Raw genomic sequence first — 24,387 nt, 5'->3', positions numbered from 1 at the left:
TGGAATGGCTCTAACTATCTAACCGGACCATCTCCCTGATATCGAATTTGGTAATGGTCCTGCCAATATGGATGGCAAATTATACGGTTGCTGCGTTCTTACCAGCACCGCCATGTACAACCCTAATTGGCCTTTGTATGTCCGTAGGGGAAAAAAAGACGAGAAGATATATCCGCAACCAAATCTTCTCCAGTTATAAATGCTCTTTCGCTCCATCATCGAGTCAGGCCTTTTCACCCTGAATAGTCGCGACAACCTTGCGCGTGTGTCGACTGGTACGGAACTCGAGGTACCAGATTCCTTGCCAGGTACCGGTAGCCAGACGACCATTGGAGATAGGGATGTTCACCGAAGCACCGATGAGAGCAGACTTGATATGAGCCTAGCACAGATGAAAGAATTAGCACTGCCCACTCACAAGTACCGAGCAGCATTCGCCCATAGAACCCCGCTCAAACAAGAAAAAAAAGATTCAGAACTCACCGGCATATCATCCTCGCCTTCTGCAGAATGACGATACAAATTACCCTTGCGATCATACGGCGCAATGCGATCGAGGGCATCACTCATATCGGCGCGCACATCATCATCCCAGTTCTCATTTAGCGACAGCGCGCAACTCGTGTGTTGCACGAACAGGTTGAGCATGCCGACCTTGTAATCGCGGATTTCGGGGAGCTCAGAGAGCACGGTGTCGGTGATGAGGTAGGAGCCGCGGCTGCGGGAGGGGAGGGTGAAGTTCTTCTGGAACCAGGACATGGTGTTGGCTTGAGTGGGATTGTTGGTGTGGTGGTGTGGTGACGAGATGTTGTGTTGGGTTGGGCTGGAAGCCATGAAGCGGGGAGTTTATTTCGCCGGGCTTTTGACTGGGATGCGATTGGGTGGGGATCGGGGGCTGATGTCATTTGCGGGGCGCGCGCTGCGTTATATTTCTCTACAATTCTCAATGGGAGAATACTTTACAGAAGGCGCTACTATTGGAAATCTGTACATCGAAGAACTCATACATTTATTATTGACAGAGAGCATGGATGGAACATGTTAGCCATGGATTGGGAGGACAATATTGCCCAACAACCCGATCGAAGCTGTCTCGAAGCGTAAGGTATCTGCATCGAGGTCCTGGAAGACTGCAGGATAATTTGGGCTAGATATGTACTCCATTAGCTATTAAGAATAATGATAATTTCCAAGGATATCATAAAGCGTTAAAAACAATGGCTGATCCGGCATTTCGCACTAAGAATCTTCATCCTCCTCTGAAACTAGTTCATCAAGTGCCAGCCGATCTCTTGGGTCCTCCAGTCCCCAGCGCCAAAATCCACACTGGCGCTTGAGTACCTCCCTTGCACCCATGCCTTCCATTCGGGTCGAGTCCCAGAAGACATACCCCCAGCAGTGAATGTTATCTCCAATAGATGTTCCAAGTTGGTTGCTGTAAGTTCCCAGCCACACGACAGTCCATGCGAAGGGTGGGTAGACTCCATCCGGATCCATCGTGTGGTCGCCCCGGAAAGGCAACGAGACTCTTTCTCGTTCTTTGATGTCCCGCTCGCATTCATCACGGGCCATTCTGCCTGTTATTGTATCCAGTCCAAAAGCATCCCATCCGGAGGTTCCCAGGAAATGACCCTCCATCATGTCAATTGCATTCTGCCGTAGACTTGAGAGTAACTGAGAGCGATCCTTGATATCCCAGAGGGTTTCTTTCAAGATAGATAAGCCCCGTGAGAGAAGACCGCGGATATGATCCTGTTCTAAAAGGTCCAGTTAGTTTAATATATTCCAGCATAGTGGAGACGATGCATCCGTGGTAGTCACACTCACCGGATTCATCGCTGGGTCCGAATGGGTTGTCTAGTTGTGGTTTCAATTCCTCATCGCACTTGTCGTGATTCCCATCCAAATCCCTGCGGATGACTGTGGCAAGGGTATTGGACTTGCTTTCGAAGAAAAGTGTAATACACACAACCTCCTCATTCTCCCAAGGTTCAAACAGCGTCTCCAATTGCATGAGAATGTATTCCGCGTCGAAGTGAGTGGCCTCTAGTTCCCCAAGCTGCGACCCAAATAAGTTGCAGCAGATTTGGTAGCGGTAAAGAGCACGGAAAAGTCGAACCTTCTCGGTCTCACTGAGAGGTTGAGAATACGACTGAGCCCCAGGAAGCTGTATCATATTTTCCAATGCCCATTCCGCGAAATACTGCACGAGAGGTTTGATGACCGAGCTGTGAAATTTCACCATTGAACTCACTTCGGCAAGGGTGAAGGTATCGTTGAGACAAAAATTGTCGAAGGCTGCGCCATCGCCAGACATGGCGTGGGGAAGATGCCACGGCGAGGACGAACGGTAAGTTTCATATGACCGTAGGAACCGCTCCACAGTCTCTCTGGAAAGTACATCCTGGAACTCCTTTTTGCCGGAATGGAAAGCCAGCTGTGCATCTAGAGCAGCACCTCCGAGCGTGGTCATGAGAGTCTTGAATAGAAGTTGCTTGCGGTCCATCAAATACTGCGCGTGGTACACGGGTGAAGCATGGACCAAGGATTTCAAACTTTCCATGTCCAACTGTGAAAGGACATGAAGTCGGAGCTCGGCGGGAAGTTTTTCTAGAACGAGATCATGAGACTCGTTGGCTAGCTGAGCATAAACAAGTGGCTCTTTTTCGGAGCCGCTGGGGGAATTTTGGGTCAAGATGTCATGCTGATCTCCAGCTGCTACCACCACTGACGCATCGATCATGCTCACGTCTTCAAGCTGGTTGACATGAGGCGAAGCAACCAACTCTGGGATGAGGTCCGAGTGAGAAGATTCAAGGGAAAGGGTCAAGTATGGCGAGCGCTGACCCCGAAGCCGCTGCCAGAGGCTCTTAGTAAAACCCCGAATGACGGTGAACGTTCGGGTGTGGCGCTGAGACCGAAGCCGTCGCCGGAGGCTCCGCGCAAGGGGTGTGATAATTTTTGATGTTCGCGGGTGACGCTCAGACCAGGGCCGTTGGCCCAGGCTCTGAGCGAGGGGCATGGTCATTGTTGATGGTGGAGTTTGGCGCTGGAAAAAAGGCACTAGAGTACGGAAAGAAATTGGTAAGGGTAAGATTTTGGTAATTCTGTAGGGTTCAGAGCAAGCGTGGGAAGGAAATAGCATGAAGCAGCCAGGGGAAGTGAGGTCGCGCAGCTCTTTTGGAGGTGCAGGTCTCAGAGCCGAGGAGATGGTAAGTAAGGAAAGGAAGGAAATGCGAGGCACGTCAAAGGGAAGGAGGTCAAGCGGGAGATTTCCGGGACATGAAGCGGCGTCCCCAAACTGGAAATAAAGATGGCACTAACGGCGCTAACTAATAGTGGACGCGAATACGGCCCTTCTGATTGGCTCCTTGCCATGAAGGAACCCACCGGGCGAACTATAGCCCTAAGTTAAGGTATGCCTCAATGGAGCAATCCGTACACGGATGTATTTTGCCTACTTGGAATTGAATTTTCAAAGATGATTTGAGGAACAGACTTGGAATTCGAATTTCAAAGACAGGTTAAGCCACAGAAATCTTCCAAGACGAGACTGGGAAAAACAAGAAGGACGGACCAAACGCACGAGATCATGGGAAACGATCCTTCTCGCTGTTTTGACAAGGCACGTAGTTTAGCGTCAGTCCATCAGAACAAACCATCTCGCCCCAAGAAATCTATTCAAAGACGCTAGGGGAACCGGTGCGTACCAGGTCATAAACCTCTGCAAAACTCAAAATTAGTATCAGTAAGATTGCAATTAAAATGTGTGGAGGCCATACCGTTGCGATACTTGGTGGCTGAATCCAGCGACTTTCGAGCACAGGCAACAAACTGGCTGGCTGCTTGAATATGGCCTTTCATTGCGTTCTCATCGGGAAATGCTCGGTCCCAACGGATCATGACGTCGAGACGGGCCTCAGAGGTTCTGTTCGGAAATTATGTGTCAGTACTCATTGCTTGGCTCAGAGGCGATTGGTGGGGTCAAATATACTCGAGTGCAACCTTTCCGTACTCGATGGCAAGATGTGCCAAATCGAGACTGTCCTCGGGGGTACGGTCTCGGGTCTCAAGGTACTCCCTCTCGGCGTTCTCGAATTTAACCCGTGGGCGGCGGATGGCCATTCCCAATGCCTTATACTTGGCATGGGCGTTTCGCAACTCAACAGGCCAACCTCGCATTGGTCTGTACCTTTTGAAGTTAAGGCTCTTGACCCATCTTTCTAGGGAGTCAACCTCGCTGTCTTGTGCCGCGATTTCCGTTTCAACGATGGAGATCGTCTGGTCCAGGGAATGTACAGGCTCCAGCAGGGCCCTGATGTCCCTCATTGTGAGGGTGTGCGGTGGACCGCTGATGCTGCTTGAACTTGGATTGGTAATTCAGAATGAAGTGTAGATGTAGAACGAAGAATCTGCTAACGATTGGGGTGAGACTGTGTGTGCAAAAGATAAACGCTGAATATCCAGTGAAGATGACCAGAAGAACAGAGGCTTTACTGGAAACTTCCAACAAACAACAACACAAGTCTCAGCATCCAAACAACACGAAATTAAGAGTAAACATCATAAAAGTAAAGGACCAAACACGTCTTGATCGACTCAACGCGTACTTTGATATCCAAACACCACCTCAATTTCATTCAACGCAAAAGCTACAGAAGCTCTGTTGGATTTCTGATAGGTAACTTGCACTTAGTAGCTTACGGAACAACATGGGAATCTCCGCTCTTGATTTGCACTTCCAATCCCTGATGTTAGGGATGCTTCCCAGCCTCTACATCTACAATCTTCCATCAATGTGTCTCAACATTGCAACCTATGCATGCTCAAGTACTTTGAGTGCCACAGAAAACATCACTATCAAGTTCGACTGCTCCAGCCCCATATCAACCATCAATGAAATTATGCGTGTCGCCTTCCATCAATGTTCACGAGAACAGTGGAGACCTTTTATTGAGATCAACACGTCTCGACCGAAGAGTCTGGGTTGTCTTCTGATATCGGCGTTCTTGCAAGATTTCAACCAGTCATCAGTACTCATTGTGGCTCCTGTGATGGTAATTATCCATCGTATCATGAATTATTGATACTTACAGACTATGTTTGTAGATACTACAGAAGCCATGCGAAGCTTTAGGGCACTCAAGGTTGTCGCAGTGGGAAACATCTTTGTGTGTGTCAACGTCGGGTTGTTGCTCGATGAAGTCAATGGCCAGTAGAATTCGGATTGCCCATTTCCCGCCGTATGTCATGCTCCATCTGGAGGACCTATGTCTTGAGTCTTCGTCCATTGCCATCCCAATGCATTTCATCAGAAACATGTTCGTGCTTGTGATTCGTAGATGAGTTGATCCATGGTGATCATATCAAGCTTCCACAGTCCAAACTAACTGAAGATAAGCCAAAATATGTTCATCAAACAGATCCGAGCCAATGCTTTCCTGAGCTTCTTGGCCTTGTACAGGACGAGTCAATTCCAGTAAAAAGAAGTGCCGGACTCATGGAGGGGAGGCTGGATGAGACGTCTCGCTATAAAACTCGAAACCCGATTATACCAGCTGCGTGGGGCCACTGGTTGCTCGGACGAACATCCTAGGCAGGTTCGGTGCAATGGTGTGTAAATGGGGATGTGAGAAAATAGCGTAGATTAGATATCAGAGGAAGAACGGCCGTCAAGTGTCCCACCGGCAGCCAATGAGTGACAGAGACGCGGTCGGGATGGCGGTCGGTGGGGATTCGCGGGGCGTGGTCAACGAGAACAATATATGACTCATAATGGAACCTTCCATTGATTAAATGTTTAATTGACGCATAGGTTTTACAGACAATCCTGGAATCACCCAACGTTACCCCGGGATACCAAGGCCGGCAATGGCTAAAATAAGGTTGACGCTAGACAGATGTGGGCCCGGCAAATGCGGAAGTTCCCGTGAGGAAGTGGGTCCATAGCATGGAAACGAACCTTGGAATCAAGATTTATTATTCGGGAAGACCCGCATGACCAAGAATTCTATCAAGCAAAAATGAGCTGCTCACATCCGATTGTGCTACTAGAAAGGGATGGTACTTCCACATCCAACAGGCTCCGTCTACGCTGAGGGACTTCCGGAGAGCTCCCGGCTGACAATTTTTTACGAGCCGCAACCCAATGTAAGGACTGAAATCGGGAGCAAGAAGGGGAAACCACTGATGTTTGATTTTCTGGACCTTCTGCTAACAAATGGAAACCCCATTTTTCTCAGCTTGACAGTTCATGTAACCTCTGGCCTTCAGCCTCAGGATTATCAGTTATGTCCACGTCGATTGCGCACATGGGAGGCGAAGCAGATAGACAGGGCGATTTGGTCGATGCCGGTAATTGTCTGTGAAAATAGAGGGAGTGAGCCTTAGCTGTGGGAGATTTAGCGCGCACATACTGTCGGTTTATGTATCAGCCGTACCAGGTGCTTTCTCGGCCTGCGCTATGCAATTCTTCGCATCTTCAATATGACTCGTGCCATGGACGTCCGGATAGGAGTTCCACAACGTATGGAAACGTAGAGTCGGCTATAGGCTATCTTTTGAAGATTAAATCTATTAGTACTTCTGCAGGTATCGATTTTGACCGGAGGGAACGTACCGCCAAGCTTTCTCTCCTATTTCAATCGCAAAGCATGGAATGCGAAAATGATCATCTGGATTTCTTGTCGACAAGGCAATGTACGGGTCCTTTATGCGTTGATCTGCGACACGCCGTGTTTTCATTGTTCGCACCGGGACTCAAGTCCGGTGTGGGCCACTCTAATAGCGGCCCGTAGGTGGCTGGGTCGAGGCAAGATTCTACCAGCGGAAAAGATTCTCGTGCGCTATGCGGGCTTTTCGTCAGTTCGCATTTTCAGATACTCTTCCGGAGAGTTTGGGAAATTTATTATTTTGTCATGCAAACCTCGCTGAAGGGCATTGCTCTCACTCGCCAGAACGAGGATCAACCGTAACTTCGTTCTTTCCAGGCCGGTGAGGTGAGTGTTCATTTGATCCCGGATAAACGGCCATTCCAGTGTTCGTTTCAGCCTCTTAAATCATTTTTGCCGGTTCTTCAAGGTCTGAGAGGAATTCTGCCAGAACAATGAATTGCCAAGCACGTGTTGGCAGATATACAAAACCAGAGCTTAACCAGAAGACTCCCCTGGAGCGACCTGGAAACTGTAATCTATGCGAAAGACAAGGTTTACAACCCCCTCATCCATCGCCGCCAAGCCGAACGCGGAGTTGACACATGAGAGACAACAGAGATACTTCCCACGGATGTCATCCGCTTAGCCGCATAGGAGCCAGTGTGGGTTTAAATAGGGGCTGAGAAACAATCAGAGAATGTACACGGAGGAGCCGGTTTTCAAACATGGAAATAGCTAAATACAACGGTGTTATTTCTGAAGCTGCCAAGAGATGTGTCTGTTTCTCACACAGGAAAATTGTGCCCTGTATTCCCATTCCACCAAGATCGCCCAAATTTCTTCCTTTCCTCGTTTCTTTCTGCACGGACCACTTGCCTCTCCATTTGGTCACCTGTTATATATTCTTCGAGTCTTCGCCAGAGGCAAATATCTGGTATACCCGCCATCAACGCGTTGTTTCCCTAGTCATGGATCGAGCTTATAGAATCGAAGAAGGCACCGGCAATAGCATATAATATTCACATGTTGCCCTCGATTGCCCACCACATACCCTGCTGACAGGCTCACCCCCAGCTGAGGTTATTCGCCTCACACAATCAATCTTCCCATCGACTTCTCTCCCGCACTTTGAACTTTTCCCCTTCACGTTAAACCCCCCACGGAAAATTCGACTCGAAAAAATGCACCATCTGATATTACCCAGATAGCTGCGAATGTCCGCTCATTTGAAGATATGACGCGTGAGACGAATTCTGAAGACTCTTCTCAGAGTACAGTGGGGCTAAGCTCCTTTTGCACGGAACGATCTCACAGTCGGGTAAAGATACCAACCATTTGGCAAAGGACGTCAAAGCGCGTCCTAGGCCTTGATGACCACGTTCACCAAGCGAAATAAAATCTTAATAGCGCCAGGTCGGCGCTTAAAAAGGCCAAATACCAACAAAAGCGTACGTTGATGATTCTGGAATTCCCTAATACGATCATGACTGACTGGATGGTTTATGACAGAGCTTCAGCATCATTGCCTGGGCCCAGCCTAGGGCCACTGAAGCAAATCTCGCTATTCGTCGAGACAAACTAGACAGACAAAATTCACACTTTCGTTCCTTTTTAACTGGCCGTAGTAATTTTCTTAGAGATAACAGCACCTGAAAGTAGGCAGTAAAACAGCTAAAATAAACACTTGGCAGTCGTCCACCCCTTTCAATTCTGCGTGTTAGCAGAAAGATCGCATGCTCTCTTCCTCGACCCGACAGAGTCAACCAATCTAAATCCGTTCCTCAATGTTCAAGTACGCAGACGACCAGACAACCTGCTACATTTAAGCTTAAGATGGGCTTAGATGGTCGTGCTGTTAGTCTTGAAGGTGTATGTGCGGTATTTCGCCGGGTGCTATCTAATCTCCCAGCCATGTTGACCCATTCTGAGAGAGATATCCAAGCTTGGATTCAATTTACCAGCCTCATCATATTGAATGGTTCCTTCTACAGAGTCAACTTGCTGATCACCACCTAGTAGGGGGTAATTATATTCAAATCGGCGACTGATCATGAACGAGGTCAGAGACACAGAACCATGATCGCTATTGCCGGCCGAGAGAGCCACTTACAATGAGCTAATCCAACTCTGATGCAGTGAAGAACGACAAATATTACACCCCAGGCATGAGATACAGTGTCCCTAGCCCCGAGATTGACTGATTTGAGCCTGAGATCCGCTCCCCGCACATCTGTTTGTGGGGTAGCGTTCGTGCGCACGGCGCACCGCTGATACGAGATCACACTCTATCGGCGATTCAACCATCGCCGATAGGATTGTGACAGCCAGCAACGCTTCTTCTTCCAAATAGAGCAATTTGGGAAATCTTGAATGATCGAGAAATAAATTGCTCAACCTACAAAGGTTGGAACAACTACACGGTCATTGAAACTCTATCTTCGCTATCGCTGGTGTTGCATCTACAAGGTGTCTAAATCACAAGAAGCAGAAGTAGGAGTGAAATGTAAAATTTTCAACATTCAAAGAATTGAGAAACAAATTATTCTGCTTGATGGCTATCTGCTGACAGACTTCACACATGGTCAAATTGCCCATGAAGCATTTTTGGCCTAGTGGTTCTCTTGCATTGTCTGTGAGCTTTCGGTCGTTTTCCGATGCTTTAAAAAGTATCCTCACAAAATTCCGTTACCAGTAGACATCACTGCCTTTTTAATAGCGTGTAGTACATCAATGATGAGATCCTGAGTGTCCTCAATACCGCAGCTAAGCCGAACAAGATCATCATAAACACCCGACTCTTCTCGTTCTTCCTTGGAAATACCCGCATGAGTCATGCCTGCAGGGACTTCGCAGAGAGACTCAATTCCACCCAAAGATTCAGCTAGAGTGAAAATCTTTGTGTTTTGGCAAAACGCGTGTGCTGCTTCGCGCCCACCCTTTAGGCGGAAACTCAACATGCCTCCGCCCATACCGTCTCGGTGCTGCCGAACTGCAATATCTCGCTGAGGGTGAGACCCGATACCAGGATATCGCACGCAGATAACATTATCAGATGCCTCTAGCGCAAGTGCAATAGCCGTGGCATTCTTTGTAGCAGCTTGCGAGCGCAAATGCAGGGTTTTCAAGCCCCGGTGAGCTAACCAGCAATCGAACGCGGAGGGTACAGCTCCGATGGCATTCTGGAGGAATGTCAAACGTTCATTCCATTGAGGGCAGTTGAAAGCAGCTACACCCATAATGACGTCCTGCCAATAATTAAGATTAACAGACATTTCCCTCCCATTCAGGTCAAGCTCAACACTCACCGAGTGTCCATTGATATACTTTGTGACAGAGTGGACGACAATATCCGCACCATGAGAGAGAGGATTTTGTATATAGGGGCTGCAGAAGGTGTTGTCGACGACCAATGAAACTCCTTGGGACTGGGCAATGGTAGCAACCTTCCGAAGATCCACGAGGCCCAGGGTTGGGTTAGACGGTGTCTCAACCCAGACAAGCTTAGTCTTGCCTGGCCGAATCATTTTCTCCAGGTCCTCTTCGAGACAGGTAGTGAAAGAGACTTCAACACCGTGTGTATTGGCCACCTTGGTAAAGTAGCGATGAGATCCGCCGTATACATCAGCAACTGATACAACGTGAGACCCAATTGGGAGAGACTGGAGAATGACAGCAGTCGTTGAAGACCCCGATGCGAAGGCAAGGGCATATTTCGCATTCTCTAATGCCGCTATTGCGGTTTCAAAGTTATCCCTGGCTCATGTCAGTATTAGGTAGAGACATGAGAGTTTTAAGTACGGACCGATTAGGATTCGCACTTCGAGTGTACTCATAGGCCCCTACAGGTTTACCCACACCACTCTGTGCGAACGTGGTAGAAAGAGAGATCTGGCTGAAGTTAGCCATACTGGAAAGAGATGAATGATCGAAGCATGGCAATCTCGGAACTTACCGCAGGTATCACCGCACCAGTTGTTTTGTCATGAGGAGAGCCAGAGTGCACTGCGCGGGTTGCGAAGCCGCTGCTACGATGGTCAGGATAAACTGTCATATTGAACTATTGAATTGCGAAATTCTGAAGCTTGTGGAGGATCATTTTGAGATGGGTTGGGTTGCACTTGATGTCGTCTTTAAATGCCGCGATTCAATACTCATGACTTCGGATATCCATTTGCTGTTCTCATTTCTCCAATTCTAACGCGCACTCGTGGCATTCCCCGAAAAAGTATATATATCGGCCTTCTATCTATCTCGGCCATTCGCCGGATTACTGGTATTGTCCTAGTTGACTTCAATCGCCGACTCAAATATGGCTTTCTATTTGGTGCAAGACATGCCCCATCAACATAGAGTGGGTCTTTCTCATGATGACCGTGCGTATTATGGCCCCGAAATCGGAGAACACAAAATTTGCGGAGAGCTTTTGCTGTCGTTAACAATGTGGACCAGGGGACATTCAGATTTCCCCGCATCCATCTCGTGCCCAGTGCGGTCTAGAGAGCCGCGGATGCTAGGCATCCTGGAATATAAAGTCTCCACATCTCAGAATCCACTTTCGCGAAATCCACTGTCCCATTGTATACACCAATTTACTATTTCTGTTTCTAAGAAGAATTTGACTTGAATCAAAGATGGGATTTGACTGCGAGAAATTGGCGCCAGTGCCTTCAGATGTGGATCAGGTGCCGGGACATGACTGTTCAGACCCGAAAGGGGATGTCACCCCAATCAGCACCAATCATTTAGCTAGAAACCTATCTGCAAGACAGGTTTCAATGATTGCCATCGGCGGAACAATTGGTACAGGATTGTTCCTTGGCACTGGGAAGGCCTTTGCTACTGGAGGTCCCGGGTCCACTCTCGTCGCATATGCCATCTGTGGACTCATAATTTTCTTAACCATGCTCTGCTTGGGAGAAATGGCAGCTTTCATTCCGGTCTCTGGCTCGTTCTGCACATTCGCTGGGTACGTAAAAAGGCTCCTACGTTGTTGGAACTTGCTCATTGAGAATCAATTCATTCTTAGTCGTTTCGTGGATGACTCTCTTTCATTTGCACTTACATGGAACTATTGGTTCAACGACGCCGTTTCGACAGCAGCAGATTTACTTGCCCTACAAATTTTATTCCAGTACTGGACAGAACATTTTCCAGGATGGGCCATCAGTCTTATATTCCTTCTCATCGTCCTGGGATTCAATCTGGCCCCAGTTGGGGTTTTCGGCGAAGTAAGCCAAACATCCTAACTACACATTGGAGCCCGTCCACTCACACTCGTAGGTCTCATACTGGTTAAGCTTACTTAAAGTAGCCACTATCATTGTAAGTTTGAAATATCCCAAAAGTCATGTCCTTCATCTAACCTGCATTCCAGGTCTTCATTATCGTGGGAATTGTTGTCAACTGTGGCGGAAACAAGGGCCACCGATACATTGGCGATCAATATTGGCATGTCGGTGAAGCCCCCTTTGTGGGTGGAATCGGGGGTTTCGCCTCAGTCTTCGTTACAGCATCCTTTGCATAGTAAGTTTCGTGCCTCAATACAATGATTCAGAACTCATATGCCTCTCATTATTTAGCGGAGGCACAGAGTCAATCGCAATTACGGCAGGAGAAACCAAAGATCCAGCAAAGACTTTACCGAAAGTCGTACGCAACGTCTTCTGGCGAATCTTGCTGTTTTATATCCTCTCTGTAATTATCATTGGCTTCAACGTCCCATACAACTATCCGGGGCTTTCCAGCAAGTCAACTAACTCAAGCCCATTCACTATCGTCTTTGTTGAGGCCGGTAGTTCCGTTGCGGGCAGCTTTATCAACGCAGTCATCTTCACCAGTGCAATCTCTGCTTCTAACCATGCGCTCTTTGTGGGATCGCGGCTATTATATACACTTGCAATTAGCGGCCATGCACCACGATTCTTCGGCCATATCAACCGCTTCCAAGTACCATGGGTTGCAGTCCTAGGGACTCTTGTTATCAGCGCACTTTGCTTTGGTGCAAGCTATATTGGACAAGGAAAATTATGGGTCTGGTTGCAGAAGTAGGTTATTTGCTATACGTTCTCTCTTTGGAAAGCTAACCTAGCTATATAGCATCGTCGGCGTCTCCAACCAACTATCTTGGGTGTTTATTGGCATAGCATCCCTTCGCTTCCGGGCGGGTATCAAGAAGCAGAATCTTGAGCATTTGCTACTATTCAAGAACTGGACCTACCCATGGGGCCCGATCTTTACTGTTGGGTTGAATGTGGTCCTGATCTTGGTTCAGGGCTGGACGTGCTTCAGTCCGAGCTTCAGTGTGGTTGACTTTGTCTCTTTCTACCTGGAGATCCCCGTTTTGATTCTCATGATCGTTGGATGGAAGTTCATCAAAAAGACCAAACTCGTGAAGCTACATGAGATGGATTTGGTCACAGATCGATACGACACATTAATTGATCTCGACGGAAGCAGTACCGCTGAGGAATCCGAAAACCGAGAGGCGCGAGCAAATAGAAGGCAAAATAAGGTCTTGGGAACTCTCAAGCGATATGGGATGTACTTTTGCTTCTAAAGTCATGGACTTTTAGGAAAAAGTGCGAGGGCAGTCTATTACCACTGAGCTGAACGAAGCGCGCAGTTTATCAGACGCTAGTTAGTATTGCAGGTATCAAATATTGAAGATTTTGGCGTCCAATTTAATTCATGAATGCATTGTTTTCGAGTTGCTATCTGCAGTCTCTAAATTTCTCCCTCCATCGCAAAGGAAAGGAAAATTACGGGGGCTGGTCGGCGGACTGCCATACCTAGAGTAGATCCATTACATACTCAATTAGGAGGGTCCATCGGGGCCAGAAACATTATCTACTGTTGACAGAGCCCGAAGCAACTCAGGTCGCCGAATGACCAGCTAGCTCGATCCACCTCCGCGTGGGGCATTGCATTTGCTAGAGGAGAATTGCACCAGAAGAAGTCATAGATTCTCCAGTCAGCTTAGGTAGATTCTAAGATGCAATAAGTATCAACCTTTGTATCATACATTATCGAATCTCAATATCTGTAACTAGGCCTAATAATACAGTCCAGATAAGACCTTGACAGGGTTAAAAAAGTGCAAAAAGTGACTCTCCCTCGGGGAATCGAACCCCGGTCTCCCGCGCTTATCGGAGTTAATGACAAGCGGAAATCATGACCACTAGACCAAGGAAGATCAGATGAGCATACTTGAAGATATTAGCCAATATCAAAATACAGTGGCGACCCATAAGTTTGAACGGAGATGTTCGAAATCGTCTCTGCGGTCATACTATGAATGATATGATGAGGAATCTTGCTTGGGCCATCTATGAAACCCTTTCAAAAACCCACGGAAGCTCTTGAAAGAAAAGAGATTTCAACCGTATGTAGCTAGATATTTCCCTAGATTCAGATTTTGAACAGCCACTATACACAGTGCCATCTATCTTTTATACAAGAAATCCGTGCAAAGAAAGCTCCTATCGGCTGAAGATGGGTCACCATTACCGCCCAACAGCTCCATACCAGCACAGCCCAAGTATCGCGCCAAGAACAATCGACACGGCGGGGGGAAGATGGAACCATGCGTTGCCTGCATACGACAGAGTGGTGACCACCAACCACCACGGATCATTCGCCAGGCTTTGTCCAGCGCTATTGGAAGGAGTCAAGTACCCAATCTCCCACAGTCGGTACACGGCAGTGAAGACCAAACCAATGGCAGTAGCGTTAACACCCCGCAGGAAGCGAATGACAGATCTTCTCGTCCGCAGCACACTCCAGAAGCTCTGAATCGCAACCGCCAGAGTAATTCCGGGGACGAAGATGCCCACTCCGCCGAGAAATGCGCCAAAGACAGTAGGGAACTGCGAGTGCTGTAACGCCAGTGCGCCCAAAAAGACGGCAAAGTTGAAGTTAGGTCCCGGGAAAGCTTGGATGATGGCCAGACCAATCAGGAAATCACGGCTAGAAACCCAACCTGGACTAACAACGTAAGATCGGAGGAGAGGAATCACAACTGGGCCTCCACCGAAGATCACAGTTCCGGCGAGGTACATGCTGGCAAACAGATCAAGTGCAAGTGGTGGAGGTGACAGTTTGCCTCTTGCGACAAGGATGGCGATGAAAGAAGCTATTCAAGGTTAGTTACGGTCCATCTAACATGTGTATCACAAGAGACATACCAAAGAAGGTAACGAAAATGATAATTCCCGTCCGCACTCGAACGCGATATTTCGGCGATTGGCTGGCTTCAGTCTCTCTTGACCTTGTCGATCCCGCAACCGCCCCAGAGGCCCGTGGTAGGTTTTCAGCCTGATTCGGTTTCCTTGATCGCACACCTTCGTTTAGCTCCGCTGGTGTCTGGATTGTAGGCTCCAATTCCAAGTTGTTCGAGTTGGCCTCCTCAGAATCTACTGGAGGGTTGTGCCTATTTTTCCAAGCTCTCTTTGCTTTCTGTACCTGGGAGTACAGCCACCCATCCCAAACAGCGATAGCAAGACCGCCAATGACCATCAGGACAGGGAAATACCACAAAGCGTTGAAGCAGAGACCCGCACATGCTCCAAAGATGATCAGAATGCGTGAGATCTTATCATGAATCGCTTTTTCCGCGAGCTGTACTGCAGAAACCGCGACGATACCAACGGTCGCGGCGTTCAGTCCAGAAAGGAGAGCGTAGACTGGAGCTGGGAGAGTCGTACTAAGGTTTTGAATACCAACTGAGAGACCATACATGCCTGCCGCTCCAGGGAGACTATCACGCGATTATTATGACAGGTCCGATAACTGGGGTCTTACATACTCACCACCAGATCAGGAACGCCATAATGGCCGGAATGAATCCCGCGTGCAGGAGGACGAGACAAAACAGCATTTTCGTACTACCAGGACCAGGAAGTCCCTGGCAGATAGCAAAAAGCTCTTGGTACTATTTAGCAAGGTTAGTATTTGATCGCTTAAAGATTCATTGAGGCGGCGCTTACAGTCTGTTCATCCACCCATTTCTCTTTTCCACCCTTCCCTTCCACAAACCTGCGATGCAAGATCTGGAAATGAACAGGTGGTCCACCAAACGCAATGAATCCCAAGTCCCAGGTCCGAAGAACGACATCAGTCAGTCGATGAGCAAGCGAATCTTCGGTGCCGTCATATTGTCGGGACTCGGTGTGGCTCCGCCACTTTTGGCTCAAAGACCGAAGTGATCTGACATATCTCGAGATGGGAGCCGGGAGCAACATAGTGACGATCTCTATGGTGACTGGACAACGGTCAGAATTGAGCTGGTGAGAAGCTCCCAAAATCAAGACGATTGACGCGCCAAGGGCCAAGGTGTCAATTCTGGATGCCTTACGGTTATTGGGTCGTTTTCGGTTGGTGATAGCCATGTGCGTCATCCCTGGCTGATGATTGGCCATGAGGGTCCATGGCAGAAGGTTAAATCTTAGCTGCGTCAAACAAATAAGGATTCGGGAGAATGAATTGTTCAATTATTTTGCATTTTGCATATTGTTACTACTAGCCTGCTTCCCATGGAACTGCAGCATTTCTATTGCAGTAAACCTGCACGTGAGTTCCAAACGAAGACCCCGACATATGTAAGAGTGACAAAGCGATTCACTGCCATCCAGCAGTCATCTTGAATTCTCCTCGGGACTGGGAAACTTCAAATCTCAACCCCAGAGCTATACTGGATGACACTGAAAAAAATACAACGATAAACAGTAAATTGGATTCAAAGTTTGCTCAGATAAGTGAACTTCCAGAGGTACGCCATCATTCCGGGGGCCAAATATATTTCATCACCTATTGCAAGCCTGGAGAGCTGGGGAATCCGGAGAGATCGGTAAAGCTACCTCAGGTAGGTATAGATCAAGACTTCAATCGCTGCACGTAGGTCGTTAAATAGGGCGAAGTCCATTCAGTCCAGGGTGTCATCATATACAGGATCCAGCCGTGCAGATGATGTCTCAAAGAGTCTCGGTAGACCAGTCTCCTGGAAGGAAACCGATTGCTGGGCCATTTGCACGATCGCCTTTCCACACAAAAATGCGACAGGCATACCATGTCCGTTAAACCCTGCCGCAATGAATTGTCCTGGTTTTCCCGGGATCTCTCCAATATGTGGCAAGGAGTCTGCACTGAAGCCCATTACTGTGATGGGAGAAGATAAAATATCAACGAAACGGCCTGTGTCAGACACAGAGAAACCTGGAATGCTCTACTTACCCCCGGTCCAAATGTGTTTTACTGTCGCCTGACTATCTTCCCAACCAAAGAATGTTCGCTGCATATACCCATCAAAGTAGTGCTCGACGCTCTTAACCAAGGTACCGTCATCAGGGTTGTTGTACCACTGCTCATGTATATCCTTGTAGGTATCCTTCGCACCACCAACAATGATAGACCCATCGTTGCGCGAGATTTGATAGATGAATGCTCCTGGCTTATGCCGAATCACGTATGTCTCGGGTAGCTTTTGGTAGGGAGCACCAGGCGCTGCTTCAATGTGCGTGCAGAGTCCTTTGCAAGGCACAATAGCCTTGGAATACTCCGGAGCAAGAGCACTTGTGAAAGCGTTGGTTGCGAGTATGATCTTCCGCGCGCAGATAACACCACGATTGGTTGAGACGGGCCATAGCCCCTCTGGCGTACGATTTTGACCAATCTCAGTGACCATTGTGCTCGTTTGAAGATTGAGGCCGCGAGCAATAGCAATGCGAATAAGCCCGGCTATCAATTTGTAGGGCCAAAGGTGGCCGGCCGAAAAGCTGAAGCCCCCCTGGGCATTTCGAACCTTGGCTATCTGCCCAGAATATCAAATGAGCAAAACTATGTATATTGATTACAGGTACGAAGTTACTCACTTTTTGCGCCTCTTCTTGCGAAAGATACTTGACATCGTCGATAAAATCTAGGCCTCGGTCAACGAGAGAATCATAAAAATCTTTCATGGTTGCGAGTTCATCTGCATCCAGGTAGATCTCGAGAGACCTGGTGAAGGTAAGATCACAGTCAATCTTCTCCTTTCGCACGAGCTCTTCAAGTAATTTCATATGAGCAATTTCAAATCTGACAACCTCTACGGCGGCTTCAATTCCATAGCGCTCTGTATACTTCGCAGTCGCCGAGTATGGATCGGGTCTAAGATGACCACCTACTCGGAAATGCAAATTACCATTAGCTCAAACATATTTTGCAGTCTAATAAGGTGGCTTACAAACCGTTTCTTCCAGTAGCGCCGGAGCATAATTCACGAGCTTCGAGTAGAACAACGTTCGGAGTAGCCCCGTGCTGATCCTCAGGAAAGAGGTGATAAGCCGCCGAGGCCCCTGCATAGCCACCGCCAATGATCAAGATGTCTGTCTCTATTGGTAGATCCGGGGTACTCCGATGACTATCCAGGGGATCGAGTTGGGTTCGCCAAAAAGATTGAGTATACCCCGCAGCCGGCTGGGGAAAGGGCTTTCGAATCTCGGCCGATGAAGCCATGATACAGGTAATTGAATGTTCAAAAGGCGAGTTCAGCGTCTGAGAAGAATCCTGAAGCCGTGGGAAGTATGTGACAATGAGTCAATTCTGGTTGAATCCCATCGAGCAGGGCGTTGACGAACGGTCAGATAACAAATCAATGCGGGGCTCATCGGTGGATCAGCACGCAGCCAGATACAGTCAGCGTGGGATTTTACATCGGACGTATCACAACGATTAGAAAATGAACGATATATGTGCAAATATGCTTGTTGAACACTAGTTATTTGGAGCACTAGTTGATTTGTTATGATCCAAATATAAATTCCTCTCCTCCATTCCGAATCCTTGTTTACGACGCACTACAGACGGTCGCATGCACCGAGGGCGGATTACTCGAGGCCTCTCCCCAGTCCGCAGCACCAAGAGCCTGTCCAGCAGCGGTGCTAAGGTCGGCCCGAATCTTAGACTTTTGTGAGCTCTCAAGTATCTCCACGAAGAGGTGAAAAAGGAGCAACATACATAGTTCTGGGTTTCAACAAAGTGCCACCAATCCTGACTGCGGAATGCATCTTCTAGGGATTGACTAATCGGGTCATTGAACCCAGTATTGCGAGTATCGAAATTCGGATGTTTGGACCACGCCACGTACACCTTCGGATGATCGTTGTTTTGCACGCCGTCGGGGTCTTTCGCATCGCCGGCGTTGATCTCGTCCGTCGTGAGGGTATTCTGAATATCGCCCCAGGCCAAGTTGTGGTAGCCACTGTGAGCTGACAGGAGCGCTCGCGATGGGGCCCACATGTTGTTACTATCACGCGAGTGGATGACTATAACCCGCTCCCAGTCGCTTGAAAGCGTTTTAGCACATGCCATTTTCTTCATATCGAAAAATTGACTTACTAATCATGACCAGTTTGGATAGCACCAAAGGTAGCACCATCCTTCTCGTAAAAGAGGTTGTACACCACACGAACTTCGGTGTCGCTGCAATGCTGATAGGTGTAGTACACTGGAAACGCAGGCCCCGGGTTCCCAATACCTACATCGGGATTTCTGCAGTTGCAGCCAACATTAGGGTATTGGCACTGCGGGGCAGCGGGGGTCTTATGAGCATCATCGTAGATATCAGGCGTAGTGGGCGATCCACCAAAAGCCCAGGTCGGGTAACATGGCGGTTGGTTCTGGGACTGACCGAAGAACCACATAGGTGCATAACGGTTTGCCAGTTCGACTCCACCGGCGTTGAGGAGAGATGTCATTTCATCGTCGGTGATTTGCGTCACGGCGGCGACTGAGCCAGTCAGGCCTGCCAGAATGGCGGCACGCATCCACGAGTTGAGCCACATCGTATCAAGGGACAGGCTGTAGATGATTCGAACACTGAATACATGGCTCCATGACGAACGAGCGCACCTTTAAGAACACACCTTGAGCGCACAGGATGAGACATTCGTGGCCGACGTATTCCCTTTTCAGGAAAGTATCTGCAAGAGGGTCACATCGTCACGGAAGCTCTTCTCCATTCAGCCGCCGCGCCGGGCCATTTTTGGCCCCCACCAACATCGCCAAGGCGCAGTAGGTTCGGCACGCTGTGGTTATCAGATCATGATTGGGCTCCTCTGAAATATGAAGATTCAACGTCTCTACGCCAAATGCTCGGTTTAGGAACAGGGTTGATGATCTTGGCGTGAGAACTTGCAAATGCCTTTTTTCGCATGCTGTCAACTCCAGCTTCCAAGACATTCTGATGAAGGCGAGTGACGACTACCTCAATAATCTTTGGTTTCTTGGACATATCATTGGAGACGTGCTCTAGTAATGGACTAAGCCAATGTGAGGGCGCATGAAACACACTGAAGGGTTACAGTTTCACCTCCCGTGCATATTTCCCATACTCCTTTGCTCCAACGCGATGTACCCCCTCGGCTGTCGCTTGCTGCCGAAGCACTCGCTTCAAAATCTTGCCAGATGAACCCTTTGGGATTTCTTTCGTGAAAATAATGCCTCCTCGGAGATGTTTGTAGTTCACTGTCTGATTCTTGACATGATCGAGGAGCAGCTTTGCTGTCGATTCGTCCTCCGGTGTACCAGGCTTGACCACAATATAAGCCAACGGCACCTCACTTGCAAGACTTTCGTTCATGATTCCAATCACAGCAACATCGTCTACTGCTTCATGCTTGATGATCAGGTCTTCGAGCTCAGCAGGTGGTACTTGATAGCCCTTGAACTTGATCAAATCCTTGGAGCGATCCGTGATGAACATGTTCCCACGCTTATCTTCGTGTCCAATATCACCTAAGATGATCAGTCAAAGACCGAGCGGAGATTGCGATGATGCGACGAGCAGGTCGAGGATAGGAAAGAAAAGAGAACATTAGTGAAAGCTCACCTGTCTTGAACCATCCATCCGCCGTCATGCAGCCTGCAGTCAACTCGGGCTCTCCACGATAGCCGTTGAAAACAACAGGACCTCGAATCCATAATTCACCTTCCTCTCCCAAAGCAGCTGTTCGGGTATCACCAACAACAAATTTAGCTTCAACTCCCGGAAGTGGCGGTCCGTTGGACCCAATGCCATTTTTCCAGTCGTCCCAGCGCTGGCTCAATAGGTAAGTCTCAGTGTTCGAATCGGCTAGTGAAGCAAAACTTGAAGGGCTTACCTGAATGTGTGTAATGGATGTAGTTTCTGAAAGTCCATAGGCTTGCCGAACCGGGAGTTTTCGTCGCTCGTAGAGTTCGGTTATGAGATTCGCGGGTAGAGGAGCACCGCCAGACGTGATCATGCGAAGCGATCGTAAATTGTATTCACTCACTTTATCGCTTTTTGTAAGATGAAGCACAATCGGCGGCGCAACAAAGGCGTGTGTGATTCTATGGTCTTGAATCGAGCGGCAAAACCGGATAAGCTCGAACTTGTCCATATAGATCGTGGTTGTCCCGAGATAGAGAGGTGCATGGACGAGACAAACCAACCCTATTTCTTAGCGTCATTCTATATCAACCATGTAATATTCTGCAAAACTCACCGTATATATGGTAGATAGGCAATACAGCCAACGTCCTATCCCGGCGCCAATCTATATGTGCACTTTCGACGAGCGATTGCAGGAAGACATCTGCGACCACATTTCGATGCGATACCATTACTCCTTTCGGATGACCTGTTGTCCCAGACGAGTAAACCAGGAAAGCTGTATCTCTTCGTGGGTCAATCTTCGGGCGGTAACGCATCATATCCGGAGCCACCTTGGCATTAGCGATAAATTGTTCCACAGTAGATACACCATCATTTGTCGGAAGTTGTTGGTCGAAGCGCAGAGCGAGGATGCGATCCGTGGGGATATTAGCTATTCGAGCAGCCTTGAGAGCGACAAGAAGGCAATCTGGATGAACTACCAGTCCGCGCGCCTCGCTACGTTCGATCTGCTGATGAAGATCCTGAATTGATAGAGCTGGATTGACGGGAGCCACGATGCCGCCCGCGTAGTGACATCCCCATATAACAGGCGGGGTGTCGATGTCATTCGGAGCCATCACCAGGAGAACATCATCTTTAGCCCATCGCCAGCTCGATTGTAGCGCACGGCCAAATTGCTCTGCGCGTTCTCGAAGTCCATGGTAGGTCCATTGATCATCGGTGGTCGCTGAGCGAAATATGACTGAAGATGTTTTAGTGGAAAAGCACGAAGAAAAGAGGGGGGAAATCTCACCATGATCTTGAGGGAAAGGGAGAGATGGCCGTTCGAAGAGGAACTCCCAAATATCAGCCGCGGGCACTGCGGAGTGTGCCAGTGGCTGCGTCGTCATGTTGCCCAACCGTGAGATGTTTTCTTATTTCCAGGGATCTTGATTCGTGTGATGCAGGCTCAAAGTGTATTCTGTTCAACGGAAAACCGATGTCATGCTCGAGAACTCAAATATTGGTGTTGATTGCCCTTAGCCGCGAGGGGTTCGGATCCATTCCCTCGGCATTACAACTCGGTCGGCCTAAGCTACAAACGCAGGAACCGGCTTACAGCCGGCCGCCAGCGCTGACTAGTTCGGAGAAGAGGACTCCACGACCCCAAAAATGATCATGCGAATTATGCCGATTGAAATGCTCATGATAGAAAGGAGGGGCTGGTGATATTGATCTCTCGATAGATATCCTCCCTTTCTTTAGACCGAGCTGCCGTATAGATACTTTCAAATATTTTATCTACTCAATACCAAGCAAGGCGTAAAACCTGTGTTTAGTCAGGCCACACATCATGCTAGTTCAATCTGTCGTAGTCGTAGGTGATAGGTACAGATATCTATTCGTAGAGGCCGGGAATAGAATTAGGCATCCAAGCAGCGGATTTTTGCTGCCTGAGACTGACCCAAGTTAGAAGCGAAGAGTTAGCCCTAGCGTGTTCAAGAGCTTTGACTCTACATCTCATAATCATACGAGTATTTTATCATACGGGGTGCTCTGCTTTAACTTGCTTTCATGTTGACAACGATGGTGATGAGTCCGAATCTAAATGCCATAAGATTAGGGACAGGAACAACGAGGGTCTCGATACTAATACATTCGGGCTGGGTGTTGTAAAGAAGAATTCTCAAACGTACTTGGATCGTTTGCGTAACCAAATCCGCTAATCTGAGGAAATTATTTTGTTCGTATCACTCGTAGAGTCTTGAATCGGCCGCCTCACGCTGTGCATCACCTCGTCTATCGTCGTCATATCTCGGTGCATTGTTACTCAACGGGAACACCCCGGTCATTTAGAAGCTGGCTACTGTGATCCATTTCTGACCATTTGGGTGATCCATCTGGGAAATCCATCATTCGCTGTTCGTAGAAGATATGGCATCTGCAGAGCGAGGCAATGAATTAGTACAATCCTCATCAAGCAAGAAGCGCGAATCATACGTTGGTCTAAATGCCTCCATCTGCTTCCTTTGCTCATCTAGCGAGCCCTCAAACTCAATCAATTGGGGAAACAACAAACAAACAGTCCGCCCCTCATCCATGATAAGCGAATGACAAAAAGAACACGACACCTTAGTAGGCATCTGGTACTTTTGCGAATTCTCGGAGGACGAATAAAACGACAGGCCGCTGCACCCCTTGGCAAAGTTCACATCTTCCTTGTGGAAAATAGCTGCCCATTGGAAGGGAGCACCGTGCATGACCTGACATCCACGACAGTGACAGAACTTCGCATTCAATGGTTTGTCTTGTCTTATGCTATATGAGATCTTGCCGCATTTGCATTTGGCGCGCCACTTGACTGGTCCGAATTTCTCGGGGGGTTGAATTTGATATGGAGCCCGATGCTTCCAGGACTCTTCTTTTAGTGTGTGTTCATTATGATTATTGGTGAATGCCGGGCTAGGCAGGGGATTCTCCTTCTTGAGGGCGCCAATTTCAGCCATTATGACGAGGAAGAGGCTGGATGTCGCGCTTCGGGGTGCTTGTTGGATAGACTTGCACAGTTGAGAAAGCTTTCCCGAGTTTATATGGTTGCTCAAGGAGAAATGATGTCAGTTTAGGGACCCACATAAGAGGGTGTTCATGTACTTGGTTCTTGACTTTGAGATTTACTTTCGCCACAATGACGAGCCTCGATGGTTTCTCTGAAGAACCGAAGATGACAAAGACACCTATTGAATCGGCTCAGCTTTAGAGAGCATTGCTGATTTTTGTTTAGTACTGTGGTCATTGAACATCCTTTGCACTTTGATATCTCGTCCATCATGTCTAGTATCCCCCGTAGTGATGTCATGATACTGATGGTGTAGGCCTGCTTGGGTCCACAGATCCAACTCAATACAATAGACTTATGATGGAATCTCTGCTATGGAACCTATCATGGTCTTTATTCAATACCAATGCCTTATGGGCCAATAGCATTCCGGCTACCAGCCTGCCGCCAATCGACAAGGCTTGTTCCTGGTCCCTGAGGACCCTTGTTCCTAGGATGTCCGCTCACAATTTACGATGGTGATAGGCCTGGAAGTCCAATAATAGCATACGGGCGTAATACTCCAACTTATTCGTTGTGCTAGGTGGCTAACAGTCTCCAATAAACGGCAAAGAAAGACCAATTTCCGGATTGGCTGTTCTTTAATTGCACACGGGGCGTTGCCAGGAGCTTCAGTATCTCCACCAAATGGGAAATAGAATCAAATGAAACAAGCGACCTCAGCGGCTGCTTATTCCCTTGGGCGTTTCAGCTTAGATCTTCTGCTTCGCCGTTGGTTGGCGGGTTTGGGGGCGGGCCCTGCATCA

General features: G+C 48.3%; 9 protein-coding genes across 9 annotated transcripts; 1 reads left to right on the top strand and 8 right to left on the bottom strand.

The window, feature by feature from the left end:
* Window positions 1–223: 223 nt before the first annotated feature.
* On the bottom strand, window positions 224–759 carry N7458_003584 (YjbQ family protein; the record flags this gene model as incomplete). Its single annotated transcript, XM_056906967.1, has 2 exons — window positions 224–382; window positions 484–759. 2 exons carry the CDS (start codon window positions 757–759, stop codon window positions 224–226), a joined length of 435 nt encoding a protein of 144 aa, XP_056771074.1.
* Window positions 760–1,239: 480 nt separating this feature from the next.
* N7458_003583 (uncharacterized protein) lies at window positions 1,240–3,028 on the bottom strand (the record flags this gene model as incomplete). Its single annotated transcript, XM_056906966.1, has 2 exons — window positions 1,240–1,757; window positions 1,828–3,028. The coding sequence occupies 2 exons, from the start codon at window positions 3,026–3,028 to the stop codon at window positions 1,240–1,242; spliced, it is 1,719 nt and encodes a 572-aa protein (XP_056771073.1).
* A 649-nt stretch (window positions 3,029–3,677) lies between these two features.
* N7458_003582 (uncharacterized protein) lies at window positions 3,678–4,329 on the bottom strand (the record flags this gene model as incomplete). Its single annotated transcript, XM_056906965.1, has 3 exons — window positions 3,678–3,724; window positions 3,783–3,928; window positions 3,995–4,329. The coding sequence occupies 3 exons, from the start codon at window positions 4,327–4,329 to the stop codon at window positions 3,678–3,680; spliced, it is 528 nt and encodes a 175-aa protein (XP_056771072.1).
* A 4,996-nt stretch (window positions 4,330–9,325) lies between these two features.
* N7458_003581 (trans-sulfuration enzyme family protein) lies at window positions 9,326–10,704 on the bottom strand (the record flags this gene model as incomplete). The annotated part of the gene is made up of 3 exons (XM_056906964.1): window positions 9,326–10,406; window positions 10,456–10,541; window positions 10,606–10,704. The coding sequence occupies 3 exons, from the start codon at window positions 10,702–10,704 to the stop codon at window positions 9,326–9,328; spliced, it is 1,266 nt and encodes a 421-aa protein (XP_056771071.1).
* Window positions 10,705–11,284: 580 nt separating this feature from the next.
* On the top strand, window positions 11,285–13,209 carry N7458_003580 (amino acid permease; the record flags this gene model as incomplete). The annotated part of the gene is made up of 6 exons (XM_056906963.1): window positions 11,285–11,619; window positions 11,680–11,881; window positions 11,934–11,975; window positions 12,028–12,176; window positions 12,233–12,697; window positions 12,750–13,209. 6 exons carry the CDS (start codon window positions 11,285–11,287, stop codon window positions 13,207–13,209), a joined length of 1,653 nt encoding a protein of 550 aa, XP_056771070.1.
* Window positions 13,210–14,155: 946 nt separating this feature from the next.
* On the bottom strand, window positions 14,156–15,892 carry N7458_003579 (uncharacterized protein; the record flags this gene model as incomplete). Its single annotated transcript, XM_056906962.1, has 4 exons — window positions 14,156–14,784; window positions 14,837–15,408; window positions 15,461–15,582; window positions 15,638–15,892. 4 exons carry the CDS (start codon window positions 15,890–15,892, stop codon window positions 14,156–14,158), a joined length of 1,578 nt encoding a protein of 525 aa, XP_056771069.1.
* Window positions 15,893–16,572: 680 nt separating this feature from the next.
* On the bottom strand, window positions 16,573–19,471 carry N7458_003578 (uncharacterized protein; the record flags this gene model as incomplete). The annotated part of the gene is made up of 7 exons (XM_056906961.1): window positions 16,573–16,805; window positions 16,881–17,457; window positions 17,519–17,808; window positions 17,876–18,019; window positions 18,486–18,591; window positions 18,645–18,972; window positions 19,026–19,471. 7 exons carry the CDS (start codon window positions 19,469–19,471, stop codon window positions 16,573–16,575), a joined length of 2,124 nt encoding a protein of 707 aa, XP_056771068.1.
* A 515-nt stretch (window positions 19,472–19,986) lies between these two features.
* N7458_003577 (acyl--CoA ligase) lies at window positions 19,987–21,935 on the bottom strand (the record flags this gene model as incomplete). Its single annotated transcript, XM_056906960.1, has 5 exons — window positions 19,987–20,423; window positions 20,518–20,725; window positions 20,789–21,102; window positions 21,155–21,787; window positions 21,839–21,935. 5 exons carry the CDS (start codon window positions 21,933–21,935, stop codon window positions 19,987–19,989), a joined length of 1,689 nt encoding a protein of 562 aa, XP_056771067.1.
* Window positions 21,936–22,851: 916 nt separating this feature from the next.
* On the bottom strand, window positions 22,852–23,531 carry N7458_003576 (GFA family protein; the record flags this gene model as incomplete). The annotated part of the gene is made up of 2 exons (XM_056906959.1): window positions 22,852–22,966; window positions 23,026–23,531. The coding sequence occupies 2 exons, from the start codon at window positions 23,529–23,531 to the stop codon at window positions 22,852–22,854; spliced, it is 621 nt and encodes a 206-aa protein (XP_056771066.1).
* Window positions 23,532–24,387: the final 856 nt, after the last annotated feature.

The sequence above is a fragment of the Penicillium daleae genome, assembly GCF_028827525.1.
Source record: "Penicillium daleae strain IBT 16125 chromosome Unknown utg000002l_segment0_segment0, whole genome shotgun sequence".
NCBI classification, from domain to species: Eukaryota; Fungi; Ascomycota; class Eurotiomycetes; order Eurotiales; family Aspergillaceae; genus Penicillium; species Penicillium daleae.
Note: the sequence above shows the minus strand (reverse complement) of the source record. Positions and strands in the feature narration are given on the sequence as shown.